The sequence below is a fragment of the Ziziphus jujuba genome, chromosome 2 (assembly GCF_031755915.1).
Source record: "Ziziphus jujuba cultivar Dongzao chromosome 2, ASM3175591v1".
Classification (NCBI taxonomy): Eukaryota; Viridiplantae; Streptophyta; class Magnoliopsida; order Rosales; family Rhamnaceae; genus Ziziphus; species Ziziphus jujuba.
The window spans coordinates 25,668,184-25,685,028 of record NC_083380.1 but is presented as its reverse complement, the minus strand read 5'-3'; the positions used below and the strand labels follow the sequence as shown (position 1 = coordinate 25,685,028).

General features: G+C 31.2%; 2 protein-coding genes across 4 annotated transcripts; one reads left to right on the top strand and one right to left on the bottom strand.

Annotated features, from left to right (window-relative positions):
• Nucleotides 1-2,327: 2,327 nt before the first annotated feature.
• On the top strand, nucleotides 2,328-8,660 carry LOC107419202 (two-component response regulator-like APRR1). 2 transcript variants are annotated; one of them, XM_016027947.4, is made up of 6 exons: nucleotides 2,328-3,566; nucleotides 4,643-4,804; nucleotides 4,939-5,072; nucleotides 5,487-5,654; nucleotides 6,831-6,966; nucleotides 7,047-8,660. In XM_016027947.4, the coding sequence occupies exons 1-6, from the start codon at nucleotides 3,359-3,361 to the stop codon at nucleotides 7,994-7,996; spliced, it is 1,758 nt and encodes a 585-aa protein (XP_015883433.3). In that variant the 5' UTR covers nucleotides 2,328-3,358; the 3' UTR covers nucleotides 7,997-8,660. The 2 variants fall into 2 exon arrangements, with proteins under 2 accessions (XP_015883433.3, XP_048329593.2); XM_048473636.2 differs by having other exon boundaries at nucleotides 3,407-3,532.
• Nucleotides 8,661-11,470: 2,810 nt separating this feature from the next.
• Nucleotides 11,471-14,994, bottom strand: LOC107419191 (vesicle transport v-SNARE 13-like). 2 transcript variants are annotated; one of them, XM_016027932.4, is made up of 6 exons: nucleotides 14,776-14,994; nucleotides 14,541-14,660; nucleotides 14,353-14,411; nucleotides 13,925-14,113; nucleotides 12,061-12,231; nucleotides 11,471-11,880 (listed from the first exon to the last, which is right to left on the bottom strand). In XM_016027932.4, exons 2-6 carry the CDS (start codon nucleotides 14,632-14,634, stop codon nucleotides 11,728-11,730), a joined length of 666 nt encoding a protein of 221 aa, XP_015883418.3. In that variant the 5' UTR covers nucleotides 14,635-14,660; nucleotides 14,776-14,994; the 3' UTR covers nucleotides 11,471-11,727. The 2 variants fall into 2 exon arrangements, with proteins under 2 accessions (XP_015883418.3, XP_048330486.2); XM_048474529.2 differs by lacking the exons at nucleotides 14,541-14,660; nucleotides 14,776-14,994 and having other exon boundaries at nucleotides 13,925-14,136.
• Between the last annotated feature and the right edge of the window lie 1,851 nt (nucleotides 14,995-16,845).

Sequence of the window (16,845 nt, the reverse complement as noted above, 5' to 3'; positions counted from 1 at the left end):
AAATAACAAGAAAATCAACAAAATCAATTGAATACCTCACAAAAACAGAGTGAAAAAGGAAGTCTTCGCAAATAAAAAGTCACAGTTGAATACCTCAACTAAGTAGAAAGTGTAATGAACACAAAAACTGAACCAAAAAGAAATTATCAACAATAAGTTAAAAACACCATGAACTTGGAAGCTAACATTACTTAATAATTATGTGAAAATAAAGAAGATAATTGAAAAAAAAAAATCAAGCAGGAAAATGAAAATACCTTGAAATTTTGCACTCGTAACACTTTGGCGAAATTTGTTTACTTAAAATTTTATGGAATGTATTATTTAACATCCTAAATGTGTATAATGGGTGTTTTTATGGGTTTTTTCATAAGAATTGTTGGATTTTGAGCATTTTTTAATCTAATTTGATATTTGTAAATGTTAATTTATAAATTATACAATGTCATTCAATATTATTACATCACAGGTATTTTTGACATTGTAAATAATTAAGACTTGTTGATTACCAAATTTAAGGTTTGACCAAGAAAAAAGAGGAGCGTACGAAAAAAGAAAAAAGAAAAAAAAGTCAAAGTTATGTGCATTTTTTTTAAAAAAAAATTAAAAAATAGAAGAAGATATATATATATATATATATATGACAAAGCTTGAAATTAAAAAGGGAATTTGTTAATTTACCCTTATATTCTCCTCATAAACAATAACAAGTTCTATCAGTCAATAGAACTGGAAAATCAATACACATGAAAAATCAAACATACCACCATTATTTTATTATTATTATTATTTTCGGGAATCAAATACATCACCATCCATTTGTGAATTCTACTTCCAAAATCTGCTTTTCATTGAATTTAATTATATCCAATATATATATATATATATTAACAAATTATAATGATCTTCCCTTTAAGTTTGGTCAAAATATGAACAATCCAATATGCCACATGCATTTCAATCATTCTATCAATTCTATTACAAAATATTTTTTTTTATTAAATTTAATTTTGCAATATTGAAATTAATAAATTAATGATCTTACCTTTTTAAGTTTGGTCCAAATATGATAACTTACTTTTTCCGTTGGTTCAAATATGTGTAAGTTATTATTTTCTCGTAGACTAATCCAAAATTTGAATTTCTACTACGAGTACTAATAATGATGATGATGATATGAAATAAGAAAGTTTCATCACCCCAAAGTTTCAGTTCTTAATTATTCGTTAAAAACAAGAGCTTCAAGGCTATAGAACTATAAAATAATTTTCAAGGGTAATATAGCTAAAACTACTAGCATATCAGTAATATTTATATTGTTGTTTCTAAATGTGCTTGAAAAGTCCTTATGTACACTTTTTTCTTTTATTCTTTTTTTTGTAATCCAATTTTTTCCCTCTTTTTTTTTTTTTTTTTTTTTTTTTTGGTTCAGCTATAATTTTAGGATTAATAATTTTCTAATCTTTAAAAAGAAAAAGGAAGTGTGACTCTTTTATTTATTTAATTTTTTGGATAATAAAGGGACTATAACTTGAATCCATGACTTGATGACATGTCACATAGCCAACCCACTTCTCAAGGATTATGATAACTAAAAATGCTATCATATCAATAATATTTATATGGTTGTTTCTAAATGTGCCTATAAAGTTTTTCTATGCACATTTTGTTTTTTTATAAATTTATAATCTAAAAGGATGTGATTCAAACCTATAATTTCAAATATATGAGTGTGAAAGGCATGCCAAAGGACCAGCCTTACTTATTTATGAATTATCAAATTTGCAAGTGTATTGAGAAATATTATGTAAATAATATCAAATTATATAAAATGTATAATTATATTTAAATATAAAAGTTTAGTTACAAAATCATTGTTTCTTCTGGTAATCCTGAAGCTCCAATCCCTCAAACTCATGGATATGGGAAGGGAAAAAAAAAAAAAAGTATAATTATTATTATTATTTTTTAAAAAAAAATTTTTCCTTGTGAACATAATTAAAGAAGTAGGGAAAAAGAATAAAAAAAAAAACACGTGGAAACAAATGGTTGGTGACAATTTGCAAAAAGAGGATCAAGAAGCTGCTGGCGTATCTGCCACATTTGGGCATTTTCTTATTTTTGTTATTTTTGTAATTTAATTTTATTATTTATATATATATATTTTTTTTATTAAATAAAAAATCCAAATAGGGAAGACTTTTCCTTTGCCTTTCCCTTATTAGAACAGATCTCAAGCTGACGTGGCTTCCTCTCTATCTCTACCAAACTATCCGCATTTCACTTTTTCTTTTGTGCACTTTTTCTCTCACCTGTCCCCCCTAACCCTGCCACGCCCTCCATTTACTAACCTGCGCAGATATGCTCACTGCATCCACCTTCCCACAAACTCCGACCACACCCAATCACAGCCTTCCATTTTACCTTCTCTCCCTATCCTCCTCCGCGCATTTTAGCCTCCATCGGTATCGCTTTTATAAATAAAATAAATATCTTTTTATCTGTTGGATTTTTTTTTATTTTAGCCATTGGTATCCCTTTTATAAATAAAATAAATATCTTTTTATCTGTTGGATTTTTTTTTATTTTCTTTAAAAAAATATTTTTTTATATTTTAATGGACAAGAAAAAGCTGTTGATTACGAAAAAAATTATTATTTTTTTTTTTGCGAAGAAGGCTTTTAGATTGCTTTTGCTCTGATTTCTCGCTGCCGGGTCGGATTTCTGCACCGCTCTCTGCTAACGTGCGCCGAACTCCGGTGATCCCCGAATCCGGCCGTTGATTATATCAGAGGGTCCCGCTGGGGTCTTTGCGTATGGACCGTCATGATCGACTGAGATGATGAGGAGCTGATTTTTATTTTTATTTTTTTTTTCAATTGTTTTTTGTTGGTTTGTCGGTTGTGGTTTGGGATAATGTGCGCCGGGGGTGAACACCTAAACATCAGTTCTTTAACAGCTTTTCTAAGTCTTCTCCCTACTGGGTGTCTGTGGAAATGTACGGACGGGTGGGTTTTTTGGATTCTCCAATGGAGTTTCTGACCACTCAGAACCCTAGAATATGAAAACCCTAACTGGTAGATAGGATATTTTGTTAGAGGTTGTACCAAAAGGTCTTTTCATGGAAGTGCTTTGATATTTGCTTCTTTTTCTTTAGTGGGTTGTTTTTTTTTTTTTTTTTTTTTTTTTTTTTTTTTTTTTGTGATTGCAAGCTTTTGTTTATGTGAGTTGGGACTGAGGAATAGGGGAAGAGGTTGTGATTTTGGGGGGGGTTTATGTGGTGAGTACCAAGGAATCTTGTTGTTGATGGAAATTTGAAGCTTTTGGACAGCGTTTTGAGTGGTTGGTTGGCTTAGCCATGGAGGGTAAGGGGCTGAATTTGAACAAGAACTGTGAAGGTGGGAGCACTGGCGGCGGAGGTGTTGGTGGTGGTGGTGGTGGTGGTGGAGGTGGAGGCGGCGGTGATGGGTTCATAGATAGGAGCAAAGTTAGGATATTGCTTTGCGATAATGATTCCGAAAGTTCCAAGGAGGTTTTCACACTTCTTTTGAGATGCTCTTATCAGGGTATATATGTATATATATGAATTGCTATTCTGTTAGCTCTTGTTTTGCTTAGTTATGTTTTGTTTTTGTTTGATTATTACTTAACATGAATTGGGTTTTGTTTTGTGTTTATGGAGTTTTGATGTGCATGTGTGGATATGATTAGTTTGCTGTGGAGTATGGTAAGGCTTATTCCATGTCAGATATAATTTAGGAAGGAGGGTAAAAACTAAAATTTTCTATTTTGTTGGTTTTTTTTTTTTTTTTTTTTTTTGTTATTATTATTATTTATTTAGAAAAAGGTCACTCCGAGTAATTATCATATGTGGATTACTTGCCATTTGTTGACTATAATAGATTAGTTTACTGTGGAGTATGGTAAATCTTATTCCATGTTAGCAGTTAAAAAATTGAAAATAATTTGAAGGAAAAAAAAAGGGGAAAAAAAAAGATAAAGTGGAATTATCGTATGTTGAATCTGCGTAATCATTTTATGTGAATTACTACTTGACATTGTTGATATAATAGATTAAATTTGGACATATTTTGATATTTGTTCTTTTTATAGAATCTATTTCCATCTAAAGGTGTACTTAAGAAATGTTTTATCCCGATCTCTTTGTGGTTATTTTCCTTTGCTCCAGTTGAGAAAAGTTTTAGATGCAAATTTGAGAATTGACTTGTTTGACATAAATAATTTAACACTAGGCTTGTTTCAAGAATGTTTACATGGCCGTTGTGATTCAGTAATGGCCCCTTGAGTTTGGCTTCAAGTTGGAAACTGAAATTTGACAGCAGCAATGCCTTCTACTGGGTTTGCTTCTAATGAGTGGATAAATATCACTTACTATCTTATTTACAGCCATTTATAGGAAACTGGCCTGTGGTTAATATCTTTTCATATTTCTATTTGTGTCCTTTGCTTCTGTTGGTAGAATTTATATACCTCCTCTTATATTTGTAGTATGTGTTACTTATATCCTTTTATCCTTTGTATTGTTTTTTGAATTTGCATCTCGAAGTAGCCCTTTTGTTGTGATGTCCTTCTGAACTTCTATTATGTATTTCTTAATGACTCTGGATTTTTTGCTTTACAGTGATTTCAGTGAGGTCTGCTAGACAGGTCATCGACGCATTGAATGCAGAAGGTTCAGATATAGATATCATACTTGCTGAAGTTGACCTTCCAATGACAAAAGGCATGAAACTGTTGAAGTATATTACTAGGGATAAAGATTTACGACGCATTCCTGTTATCAGTAAGTCTCTTCCCCCCACTCTCCCCACCACCCCCCCCAGTCTTCTTTTATCCCACTTTCCCTATCATTGACGTTCTCTCTTCAAGGTATATTATGCTTGTTTCCTTATTGTAGGTTTTATTTTATTTTACTAGTGATGTCAGCACAGGATGAGGTTTCTATTGTTGTTAAGTGCTTGAGGCTTGGAGCAGCTGACTATCTTGTAAAGCCGTTACGAACCAATGAACTTTTGAACCTGTGGACACACATGTGGAGAAGAAGGCGCATGGTCTGTTTGTGTAAATATGAATTTCCCCCCCTGTTTTCCTGTTCTTTTAGACATTTCTTGGTTAATCAGTTTTTCTTCATCCCAATCCAATTAGACAATTTGAATTAATTAGAGTACAAATTTAGGGAAGTAAAATAGACAATAGAATAATCATCATGGGAATATTTCTTGGAGGTGGTGCGGAATTGATGTGCTTTCCAAGTCATAGTATCTTACTATGAGGTTCTGACCTGAATGTCATATTATGATCTACTCTTTGGCTCGTCTAAATTTGAATATTATGGTGGCCCATGCTGATTTGAATGTCATTACAATTAGGAATGATACGTTTGCCTCGTTAAAATTATGAAATTTAGCATGGCCAGTCATGTCTTGCCAAATTGGTATTGATATGCTTTTATCTATATTTGACAGCTTGGACTAGCAGAGAAGAACATCTTGTACTATGACCTTGAGCTTGTGGCATCAGATCCTAGTGATGGCAATACCAATAGTACTACTTTGTTTTCCGATGACACAGATGACAGATCGCACAAGAGCACTAAACCAGAGATGGGAATATCAGTTCCTCAGGAAGATGAGGTGAGTATAATTTGAAGTTTTAGCTCAACCTATATAAGAACAAAATTGTACACCCTGGGAGTCAATTTCCTTTTCCACAATAGACTTGGAAAATGTAGAAATTCTTGATGATTATATTTCTTTCCGGATAATCATTATAACTCTTTCAAAAATGTGAAATTTGAATGTCATATTTATATGTAAACCTTTTTTTTTTTTTTTTTTTTTTTCCTTTTTCCTCGTTTGTTATCAATCACAGAAAATAGTCAGGCTTCTTCCGTGCATTTTGACAGCACATAAGTGTACATGCATTCTCACTTACATGTGCATGAAGTAAATTCAAAAGTCAAGTACACATGCATATATGTATGGTTTTTTTTTTTTTTTTTTTTTCTTTTCCCTTGTATGTTTTCTACATTTTAGCCTATACTGATATAAAGTACTGGTTGAAACCAGCTCTGCTTCCAATCTGTAATTCCTGGAGAAACTGACCCTGTTAATGTTATTTATGTATCATATATATGTATAATCATATTGTAGAGCATAAACTCAATTTTAAAATCATCAACTAGTCTCCTTTTGCTGTCATTTTTCAATATGAAACTCCATATGGATAAAATTTGGTTTGAAAAATAAAAAGAGAATATATTATGATTGATGCAAGGGACTTCTGAACTTGAGAAAATAAGTAGGTGTTATGATGCATCTCTTCATAATAAACAGGTTAGTCGCTGTGTTGTATAAAATTTGGTTTGAAAAATAAAAAGAGAATATATTATGATTGATGCAAGCAACTTCTGAACTTGAGAAAATAAGTAGGTATTATGATGCATGTCTTCATAATAAACAGGTTAGTCGCTGTGTTGTGTTGTTTGGGCATGTTGAGAAAATAAGTAGGTGTTATGATGCATCTCTTCATAATAAACAGGTTAGTTGCTGTGTTGTGTTGTTTTGGGCATTGAGCCAACTAGACATGTGAGCCATTACATCATGGGGCGTCCACTCCCCAATTAATGAGTATTGAATTTGTTTTGCAATCCTCTACTAGTCTCTGCATTCAGAATAGGTTAGTTGGTGTGTTCAAATAATCCTTTCTTGTCCCTTCTTTTTTAAACTATTGGATGTGTCTGCAACTCTCAAAGAAAACCAACAGTATTCATCGAGTGTGTGCATGTGTTTATATGTTCTCTTTTCCAGTCTGCTGCTGCTACTGTAGCTCCTGCTGCTACTGTAGCTGCTGTTGCTGCAGCTGCCACTGCTGTTGTAGAACCTCCATTCACCAATTTATTTGAATATCGGCCTGATGTGCCAGGAATTACTGATCGCCGAACAGGTGAGTGGCTCACCATCTCCATATGTCTTTGTCGCTTGAAAGCTTTTTTATTTATTCATTTTTTATAATTTTACTTGCAGGGCAATTTTGCAGTGGCCCAAAAAAGAGTGAGCTAAAGATTGGCGAATCCTCTGCCTTTTTTACCTATGTCAAATTAAGCACAAAAAACAACACTCAAGCAGTTCCCCATATTGAAGTCAATGCCACTCAAGATATCAGGGCTGATGGGAAACATCAGGAACTTGATAACCAAGCTCTTGATGATCCCCATGTACATGAAAATGGAGAGGCACGGGAAAGCTATTCACAGGGAGATGACTTGCCAAGCAGTAGTAGCCTTCCAGATTCGCTTTCAATGGAAAGGTCTTGCACCCCACCTGAATTGACAAAATTTGTACATGAAAAGAATTTCAGGGAAGATAAGTTCTCACATGTGCCCGTGCCTCCTAGAAATGAACCTCAACATGATGTTTCTGGGTTACCTGCACCGGTCGCTTATCCATATTGTATGTCTGGGGTTGTAAACCAAGTTATGATGTCATCAACGCCACAAGCATATCAGAAGAATCTTCATGACATGCAAAATCATGCTACTGCATCGATGATGCCACAATACAATCATCTTCCACAATGCCCTCCTCATGTATCTGGGATGGCTTCATTCCCCTACTATCCAGTCAGCATATGCTTACAACCTGGTCAAATGCCAACTAACTCATGGCCATCTTTTGGAAGTTCTTCTTCTAATGAAGTGAAAATAAACAAAGTTGATAGAAGAGAGGCTGCTTTGATAAAGTTCAGGCAGAAAAGAAAGGAACGCTGTTTTGATAAAAAGATTAGATATGTTAATCGAAAGCGCCTTGCTGAAAGGCGGCCTCGTGTGCGGGGACAGTTTGTGAGGAAGGTTAATGGTGTAAATGTGGATCTTAACGGGCAACCAACTTCTACTGATTATGATGATGATGAATATGATGATGATGAGCTTGCATCAAGGGATTCCTCTCCTCAAGATGGTGCATCTGAGTACTAATGTTTTATGGCTTGTTAATGAGGGAAAGATGCTTAATTCCTGGATATGGTTGCCATTATTTAAAATTTGCTGTGGAGCGTCTGCATCTTTAGATGCTCTGCATGTGGAAGATTGGCAACTGATGCTGCATTATTACATGGAAGAAAGCATCATTAAAGGAACGCGGATAAAGTGTGCCATTTAATTCCAAGAATTAATATAATCAAAGTGGATCACATCATTATAAAACATCCTTTTGTAACCTCAGTTTCAGAATTGCTCAGAATATGCACCACCTGAAGCGCTTCGATGTTATGTTCCACACTTAACAATGGGCTTCGATGTTATGTTCCACACTTAACAATGGGATCGCAAGCAGATTGTTCTCTGAATCATTTCCTTGTTCAAAAACCAGGCAGGTAAAAATGGGTTAATCTACCAACTATTTTCTTAAGAATTTTGAAAAGTTGATAAATACAAAATAAGTTTTATCTTGTGTGGAATTTTCACTCAAATTTTTAAAATATCAAATCCCATGTATCTCTTTCCTTCATTTTCTGTAGCTCGAAACAAAACATTAATTATGCATGTAGTTCTTACACCCTATACAACAGACTAAGCAAATTTCAGAGTTACAAGATGTATTTAAATATATGGTATGACCCGCATGCGTGCAATTCTATTATGCTTCGGATGATGGTTTATTTAGTTTTGAAGAGATTGGTTGCTTTTGTAGCTAGTATAACTAGTTAGTTAACTTAGCATAAAAATAAGTCTGGATTAAGCTTGAATTTGAAGAATGACCTTATAAAGCCTGGATTTTTATTCAACTGCAACTTATTTTTGATGAAAATATGAGATACGGTCAAGTGGTCGATGGAGAATTCTTAGCTCCTTTCCGTCTTGACTCTTCTCTTAACCGTAATTTGCTCTGCCTCCCCAATGCACAGTGCACCTTTTGTTGTCGAGGGATATCTTGAGGATTTCGTTTGAAGAAAACACTTCTAATCCTTCAAAAGCTTGGGTGGTGTCATAAATTAATGGTGCTTTCCTTTTCTGTTCTTTTGGGTTCTTTTTTCCTTTTTCCTTGCGATGACTCACTTTTGGGAGTCCCTTAAGACTTTATATTGCTGTCATTTGGTAATGTGTTCACTTTTTGTTTGCTTGCTTCAAATGTTGGATAGTATTTGTCAACAAACTTTAAAGGATTTGAAAAAAAAAAAATGAACAAACCAAATCAAATAGGAATTGTGTTAGATTTTGGTTTTTGGTTATTTATTTTAAATTTATAGTTATTTGAGATGTTTAATAAATTTTATAAACTTTAACATTTGAAGTAAATTACATACAATTAAGTAGAAGAAACCAAAAAATAAAAATAAAAAAGCCAATGCATTACCAAACAGATCCTAAATAGTTTGTAGTTTTTTATTTTTGTAATAAAAAAAAGACTTTGAATATGGTAGTTTATGAATAGCATGGAGATTTTTTACTAGTACTCTTGTACATGCTATGGTAATCGTAGTCTTAAGTTGATAAGAAAGCAGTTTATATTTATAGGTTTGATTCAGTAGTAAAAGTCATTGACAATACATGTCCAAATTTAGATTTAAACTTTGGCCTAGCTGAATTCCTTTTTTTCCCAAGTTACAGTGAGTTGTAGCATTCATTTAAAAAAAAAAAAAAGAAAAAAAAAAAAAGAAGGGATTTACAAGCAATGGTTACTTTGAATCCTTGCTTTGCCATTGGCCGGGAGAGGTTGCGGTGCCCACAGTGTTGTCTCCTATAAGACAATTGAGTTGTCTAAACTCACTCGCTATAAGGAATTAAGGTAAAATATATATATATATATATATATTATCTTAAACCTTAAACAACATCCATATTAAAAAAAATATTAGGAACATTTTTCTGATTTTTGTTGACATCTGCTTTGTTTCATACTTCAGTCCAATAAGCGGCCGAAAAGAAATAAAAACAAAAAACAAAAGTCCTACAAAGACATAGTGAATCAGAACTAGACTTGTTAGGTGTGGTTGAAGAAATCAAAATGATGGTAAGATTCATGTTCAAATATAATCAACCTTTTTTAGTTAGGCACAATCCAGTCTACAAACCTATTTATTAAGAGTACATTTATCGATTAATTGGTTTATATTTAATTACACTTATTCACTTGAAAATTTAATTATTTATTTTTAAATTATGTTAATATCTTAATAAATCAAATAATAGAATATATATTCTTACAGATAAATTGGTAATCTGCATATTGCATATAACATTACTGCCAAAGGAAAAAGGTTCTATGCAATTTTTTTTTTTTCTTACATTTCTTGGAAGCTAAATATCTTTTAGTTTTCTTCTTTATATAATCTGCTTTTATAACCTTCAGTCTAATGAGCGCAAAATAAAAAATCAGTGACCGTGTAGTTTAGGACAGAGTGAGGAAGTGGATAGTTGACGAAATGAAAACAATTAATTGATTGAGGATTCATATTCACATTTTACATGTAATGCAATGGACTTTCGTCCATGCATGTTACATATTGAATGTGGATTTTGTAACGTGATACATACCTATATATAGAGAGAAAGAGTCAGATAAATTGATAGTTTTAATATTTAATTTTATTTTATAATAATTTAAATCACATCAAAATTTAAAATTTAAAATTTAAAATAGTAAACTATAGATAGATTGATATATCAAAATTCTATTTAAAAAAAAAATCATATCAAAATCCAATGATTAATAAATATAGTTTGAAATTTCAATTTTTATTGTGATTTAAAAGCTAAAAAAATTAAATACTAACGTTAATTCTGGTATAAAAAACATAGTTCTCTCTCTCTCTCTCTCTCTCTATATATATATATATATATATATATACACACACACACATACACACATATACTCCTTTGTGTTGTTCAATGACATGTAGAAAATTATAGCAACAATATTTTAGCTCCTTAGATTCTACTTTTACAAAGGGTTATTTTAAAAGAATCCGATTATTGTAAATTTGTCAAACATTTCATTTTAGATAAATAGTAATCCATAATCTATTTTAGAAGTCTAAAAGCAGCACAAAAGTATGCTGAATGTCTAAGTCCTTTGAAATTTCACTAATGCTACAGATACCAAAATGTATGATTAATGTATGATTCATCACCAAAATGTATGATCTATCAGCGATCAAACTAGACATTCAAACACATCATTCATCTCCATCGCAAGCATTCAACCAAAAAAATTCCATTATAAAATTATTATTCAAACCAAAACTTTTTCCACTAATTTCTGGCAGAATATGTTAATAATTTTAAAGTGCCAAAAACCCCCAAGGAAATGAAGTATAGAAACTTCATTGTCGTTCAGCTTCATTTAATGCTTGTATCGAATTTAGAATTAATAAGGGAAAAAAAAAGTTTCATCAAATTGTGATTTTCAGTCCCACAAAAGATTATCCATACAATACATTGAGAGAGATGTAATAAATTTAAGAGGATATAATGATTTTAGATAAGAGTGGTTTCCTGTCCTCTTCACAATTAGCAACCATTTTTGCTAGTTGCTCAAATTGGACCAAAGAAATAAATCAGAAAATAAAAATATAGAGGTTAACACAAAATGGAAAAAATAAAATAAAATCCCATATAAAATTCAACAACAGACAGAAACACCAGCCTGAGAATGCTGAATGTGAAATCAAATGCTATATTTGCACAATGGAGGCCAGCACAACAGACTAATGAGTAAGCTTATAATAAAGGATGAATAAAATTGCAAGAACAAGGGCAGCAATAACAGAGCCAATTATCCACTTGTTCCTGCTCATCCTTCTTGACATGGCTGTCAATATTTTCTTGCTCTTGCTAACATTCTCATCGACCCCGTGAAGCTGCAGAATTATGGAAACATCAATGAAAATGCTGCATTCATCATCCCATTTGACTATTTTATCGGTAGAAATTTTGGCTAATGGCAATGGAACTAACACTGATAGTACATGCTACAAATTCAGTAAAACAACAGAAATATCGCTGAATACAAAGGATAAAAAGAATAGGTAAAGGCATACCGTCTTGTGGGCATGCAGAAGAGATTGTCGTTGTTGATGCAAATCTTGGAGAATTGAAACACCAAGTTCCTCCGTCTCCAGCATTGTTCTTCTACTCTCCTTAACTCTGTCAGTGGACTGATTTAATCTCTCTGTTGACATCAACAATCTTCCTCTCTGGTCGTTGGACACCTGTACCAGGATCCACAGTTGTCCACAAAAAATATTAGTTAAGCAAAGGGGTAATAATTAAAAATATCCTTTTCCATGACAAGTAATGATCAAGAAAGCTATGAAATACATGGAAAAAACACAAAAGCACAAAACTGACTGAATAATGGATTTGAAAAATAATCATAACCAAAATTACAGAAGTAAGCAGGCGAATGGACAAAAATATAGAAATGAGCAATTTCAAAACACAAACTTTGCAAACTCAATTTAGGGAGAAGTATCAACTTTGCTACAAGTAACTCATATATATATATATATATACACACAAACACACACACACACAAAAGGACCAAAAAAAAATGTCATAAAAAAAAAAAGAGTAGGAGCAAAAATAGGTAACCGGCTTCAGATTTCTATATTGCTTTAGTTTTAGGCAACATTCTAGTGTGGAGAAATTGAATCATCCCTAGTAATTCCAGTACATATGTCATACCTCACGAGGAGCCACATAAAAACTGAACCCCATTTTAGATTTAATAAATGCATGTATAACTCCTCAAGCACACTCACCATTCCAAACCTAACTAAAAATGTGTTTGATTGCCCCATAACAGGATGAGCAAAATTAAGCACAGAATAAGGAAACTACTAGTGATTTTTCCTCCTTTTTAATGGAAATGCTATCATGTTTTTATGCTAAATATCCATAAATAGCTAAATATCTCAGCCAATTTCCACTATTTACTTGCATGAAAAGTTACAATCTGAGAGTACACGTTTAGATCAAGTATTCTTTTGGTTTCGACTCTTTATCAGCTGACCAATTCCTTTATCATTTATGACATCTAATCATATATTACATTACAAAGTTCAGAAATGCAGGCTTTGTAATCATGCATACATAATATTAAGTTATGGGAAATGACAAGAGCAACACTGAAACTTCAACAGAAATTGAAAGCTACAATTGGTAATAAAGTAAAAAAATATCAGTGGTCCCATGCACCACATGCATTCTATTCCATTAACACCCAAGTTGGCATGGTCAAGATTGAGGCCCTAAAATCATACTGCAAGAGAATCCATTTAGAGGAAAACCACTATATTATTACTTGGTAGCTTTAAAATCATAACTGATTTATATAATCAGGATTTCGAAAATCTGGAATATATACCTGGAAAATGGCCTACTTAGATTTCATTTTAATTATTTTCCACAACTCCAGAGAGTGATCATTCCAATTATTGAAATGCTCCAATGGAGTGCAAAGTTTAGAATATTGCCCAAATAATTGGAATAGGATAATGAAACTGAGTAGTTATCTAGCTATAAAATCAGAACATAGCTAACAAATAAAAGGAAAAAAGAGTAAGAAGATCGTTAAATTAGCCACATATCAATCACAAAATACTTGTACGGGAACTTCATTAAGAGTATCACTGATTCTCCTATAGCAAAAGCGGACATATAATAATTCGACTTAAAATAAATGCCGATAAAACTTTGAAGGAAATGCAACAAAACAACAAGCCCAACTTTAACATAGAAATATCCAAATCCTAAGCAAAGGTAGATATCAGATTTGATAATCCAACAAAGGGCAATAACCAGATCACAAGAATTTTTTAACTAATACCAAACTACAGAAAATACAAACAGCATAATAAGGGCAAGAAATTGGAAAAGGATTCAGTGTTGATGCAAATATACCGACACTGCATCTTTCATTCCTGACTCCAACAGTTCATCTCGGGCTGCTTGACTGGCATTGGAAGATGAGACTCTCTTAACTTCGTTTTTCAAATTGTTCAAATCAGTTTTGTATTCTCTGAGCTTAGCCAGAAGAGTTGCCTTAACACTTGGCTGCAAACTCCTTGCCTCAAGGTCCATTTTCCTAAGCTGAAAATTACCCACATTGCAATCTTGGTCCAATATTACAAAAATGCAGTACCCAAAAAACAATAACCAAAAATAAATAAATAAATAAAAATAAAAAATAAAAAAAATCTAATATACATTATAGAATGTTATAGAATTTGAAATCTGATTATAATTGAGAATATTATTTAAATAAAACTATAAAAAGAAGAGGAAGGAAAGGAAAAAATAAATGAGGATCAGAGGGACAGTAAGCGTACCAAAGCATCAGCATCGTCCAATCCAGCTTTGATTTCTGAAATCCTTTGCTTTTTCTGCTCTGTAGAAACCAAAAAGAGATGGAAAACATAATACCCACAAAAATAAATCGGACAAAATGTAATCTTTCTTCTTCTTTGAAATAAAAAATTGATTTTTTTTATTTTTATTTTTGTTGGGGGTTTATTACCTCCTGCAAGAACACTGGCTGCCGTGCACTTCCGCGAGAGATTTGCCGAGACCTCGCAGTACTGGCGCTCGTAACCATCGAATACCTCACTCATCTTTTCCCAATTTCTATTGCCCCCACCTGAAACCCCAATTTACAGAAAACCAACCCAAATTTCTCAAAAGAAATTCAAAATTTAACCAAAAAAAAAAAAGATTCAAATTCGAGATGAAGCCGATTGACGGAAAATACGTACGGAAAATGGAGATTGATCGGAGAAGAAGGTGGTTGGTCCCTGGGGAAGCGAACGATATGGAGACAAAATGGGGGTGAATGTGGAGGAGGTTAGGTTGTGGGTGGGTCTTGTTGGTGTTGGTGTTGGTGTTGGTCCTTCCCTTTGGATTCGAAATTTGGTCAACATTAACGGGTCACTGTCGAGGAAGACGCGGGTGTTGTACTTTGTTTCCATTGCCCATTCTACCCAATTGCTCCTTATTTTTGTTTCAATTTACATGTCTTTTTTTTTTTTTTTTACAATGACAATAATGCTAAAAAAAAAAATGTTTTATATATATATATATATAATTGTTACATTATTTATATAGGCTATATTAATTTTTTTAACCAATAAAGTCAAAATGATAATATAGTTATCTAACCATAACATTTTTCTTAATATTCTTGTAGGTTCATTTATACCTTTATTATTTATGTTTTATTTTTATTATAATAATTTTTCTTTGCACCAGTATCTTTTGTAATGTCAACATTTTTGTATTTTTTTTTTTCTGTAATATGAATTTACGGTTCAAAAATGTTTACGTAGTAAATTTCCTCTTCGAACTGTGATATAATCATGGCCGCCTTAGGGCATAGGCCTCTAAGACATTGGGCCCAAAAAATATTCCATATAGTATATATATATATATATAAATATATATGTATTTATTAAATAAAATATAATTATTAGTTTATTTTGGAAATATAAAAATTTTGACTTAAAAAGAATTATAAATTATTTCTAATTGATTATTTATTTTTTAAGTGATTTTTAATTGATCATTTATTATGATAATTATTTTTATTTTTTAAAAATAACATCAATCAAGTTCAATTAAACTTTTTATACCTATAATTGATTAAATTTTAATAATAAAAAAAGAATATATATGTTAAATATTCCTCTTATGCATTTTTTTCTCATTTGTTTATGTTTTTTCTCATTTTACTTATTTTTATCCTATCTTATTCATTCATCTTTCATATTTATTTAATATTAGCATTCAACTTATATAATTTACAATTTTAATCCAAATGGCTCTAAAATAAAAAAATAAACTTGTCAGTTATTATTTATTTTAATGAATTTATATTATTCATACTCATAATATTTTTAATTTTTTTGTTTTCTATAAATTTATGATTTTAATTATTTACTGTTCATAAAAAAAAATTAAACTTTGTATTTCTCTAGTTTCTGTTTTCATTTTTCTCCTTTATATCTTAATTCAAATAAATTGATACGATTTATTTTAAAAATTAAAAGTCAAAGAAAAAATAAATCCATAAATAAAAATAGCATTTGAGATACTAAACTTTATAAAATAAAATAAAAAATTTATTTTCACAACGCATGAATTTATTATTTTTTGTTAATATAGCTTAAGTGGAAAGGAGATTTTAAAAATTGAAATTAATAAAATCTTATTTATATTCAACTAAGTTTTACAAAGATTGAACAATTTAATAATTTTATCAACTAAAAAATATTTATTATTAAATCTTAAATATAAAAATTTAATTAGTAACTTTGCACATATAGATTTTATATCAAAAAATCTATTTTATTAAAAATAATATTTAATTAGAACCCTAAATATTGTTTTTTAGAGTAGTGCCTCAAAAATTATTAAGACATAATTAGATTCGAATATTTTATTCTATTTAATATAATTTAGCAGTTAAAAAGGTTGCAATTAAAAGGTTTTGAAATGACGTTACACTTTACAAACTTACGAGTGTTGATACTAATTTGATAGCATAGAGAGTAAGTGTAAAAATGTTAAAACTACAAAGGCATTGGTATGTAATAAACTGTATCAAAACTCAAAGATAGGTATATATTTATATATCCTTTTATTAAGTTTTGAAGATTTAAATTGCATTAGTTGCTCATTAACCTTGCCTTTTTTAGGATATAACTAGCTCACAAAATCCATGACATTTTTAATGCAAGTTTTTGAAGCAATTCAATGTCTACCATCATATACACTGTATAAGTCTAACCAGAATTTAAACATCTACCAATAGGTTATATGTAATTTGC